This window comes from Apium graveolens, chromosome 10 (genome assembly GCF_009905375.1).
Source record: "Apium graveolens cultivar Ventura chromosome 10, ASM990537v1, whole genome shotgun sequence".
NCBI classification, from domain to species: domain Eukaryota; kingdom Viridiplantae; phylum Streptophyta; class Magnoliopsida; order Apiales; family Apiaceae; genus Apium; species Apium graveolens.
Window position 1 is genome coordinate 46,581,752 of NC_133656.1, and position 1,446 is coordinate 46,583,197.

The window sequence follows — 1,446 nt, forward strand, 5'->3', positions numbered from 1 at the left end:
CCAGTTCATTTCTTTTCCATACACACTTATTTTCTGTATTGTTCCAACATTGACATCAGAGCCATATGATCCAGGGCTTATAAAACTCTTATAAAAATACACATATACATATATATATATATATATATTATCCTTAATATTTTCCATGGCATCAAACAATTTCTCCGTCTCTATTCCATTATTCAAAGGAGATCATTATAATTCATGGGCTATCAAAATGAAATCATATTTGAAAGCTATGAGTTTGTGGGAAGCAATTGAGAGTGATGTTGAGCCAACCCTTCTTCCACAAAATCCAACAGTAGCCCAAATCAAAAAACGTGATGAAGAAGTGGCTAGAGAAGCAAAGGCACTTTCATGTCTACATTCGGTTGTGTCGGAAGAGATCTTTACAACTATTATGGGTTGTGATACTCCTAAAAAAGCATGGACAAAAATTAAGGAAGAATTTGAAGGCAATCAACAAACCAAACTGATGCAAATTCTGAACCTCAAGAGAGAGTTTGAGATGATGAGAATGAAAAATAATGAAGGCATCAAGGAATATGGGAGTAGGTTGATGTCCATTGTTAACCAAATCAAACTACTTGGTGGAGATTTCTCAAGTCAAAAAGTTGTGGACAAACTTTTAGTGACTCTTCCTGAGAGGTATGAAACTAAAATTTCCTCACTTGAAGATACTAAAGATCTTTCGAAATTAACTGTTTCAGAATTGATCAATTCACTTCACGCCGTGGACCAAAGGAGATCAATGAGGGAGGAAGAAATTGGAGGAAAAAATGAGGGACTGCTATTAGCTAAAGTTTCATCCTCAAAAGGCACAGGCAACAAAGTTCAATGCAACCATTGTCATAAGATGGGACATGAAGAAAAAGACTGCTGGTACAAAGGAAAACCACAATGCTACAAATACAAAAAATATGGGCATCTGGTAAAGAATTGTAGATTTCAGAATGATGAAGAAAGGATGGCACAATTGATTGAGGGAGAACCACTCCTTTAGAGTTGTGGAGAGAAAGTGCTCCAAAGTGTTTGTGGAGAGAAAGTGCTCCAAAGTGTTTTTGGAGAGAAGTGCTCCAAAGTGTTTTTGATGAGAAGGTGCATCAAAATTGATGGTGGTGAGAAGTGCATCACAGGCGAAGAGAAAGTGCTTCGTAAGTTTAAGATTATGGGGGTGACTGTTGGAAATAATCTTAAACTTGGTTTTTTATTTATTTTGTAATTTGCATAATAAATGAGTTTTAAATATTCAGTTAGTGATAATTTGCATATTTGATTAAGTCATAGGCTGGAGAGTTTTCAGGACGTGCACGTAGAAGTAGTAGGAGAGTTTTTTTTGAATGGGTAGTTTGCATGAGGTTGTTTGTTGAACGTGGCCCTTGTTTTTAGCCACTGTTAGTTTCCATTCATTTCTATTTAAGTACTGTAACGCGTGAAGAAAACATA

The 1,446-nt window shown here is 35.9% G+C and overlaps 1 protein-coding gene across 1 annotated transcript; it reads left to right on the top strand.

Moving 5' to 3' along the window:
• The first annotated feature begins 217 nt into the window (after positions 1-217).
• LOC141690554 (uncharacterized) lies at positions 218-1,003 on the top strand. The gene has a single exon (XM_074495345.1). The coding sequence runs from the start codon at positions 218-220 to the stop codon at positions 1,001-1,003; it is 786 nt and encodes a 261-aa protein (XP_074351446.1).
• The last annotated feature ends 443 nt before the right edge of the window (positions 1,004-1,446 follow it).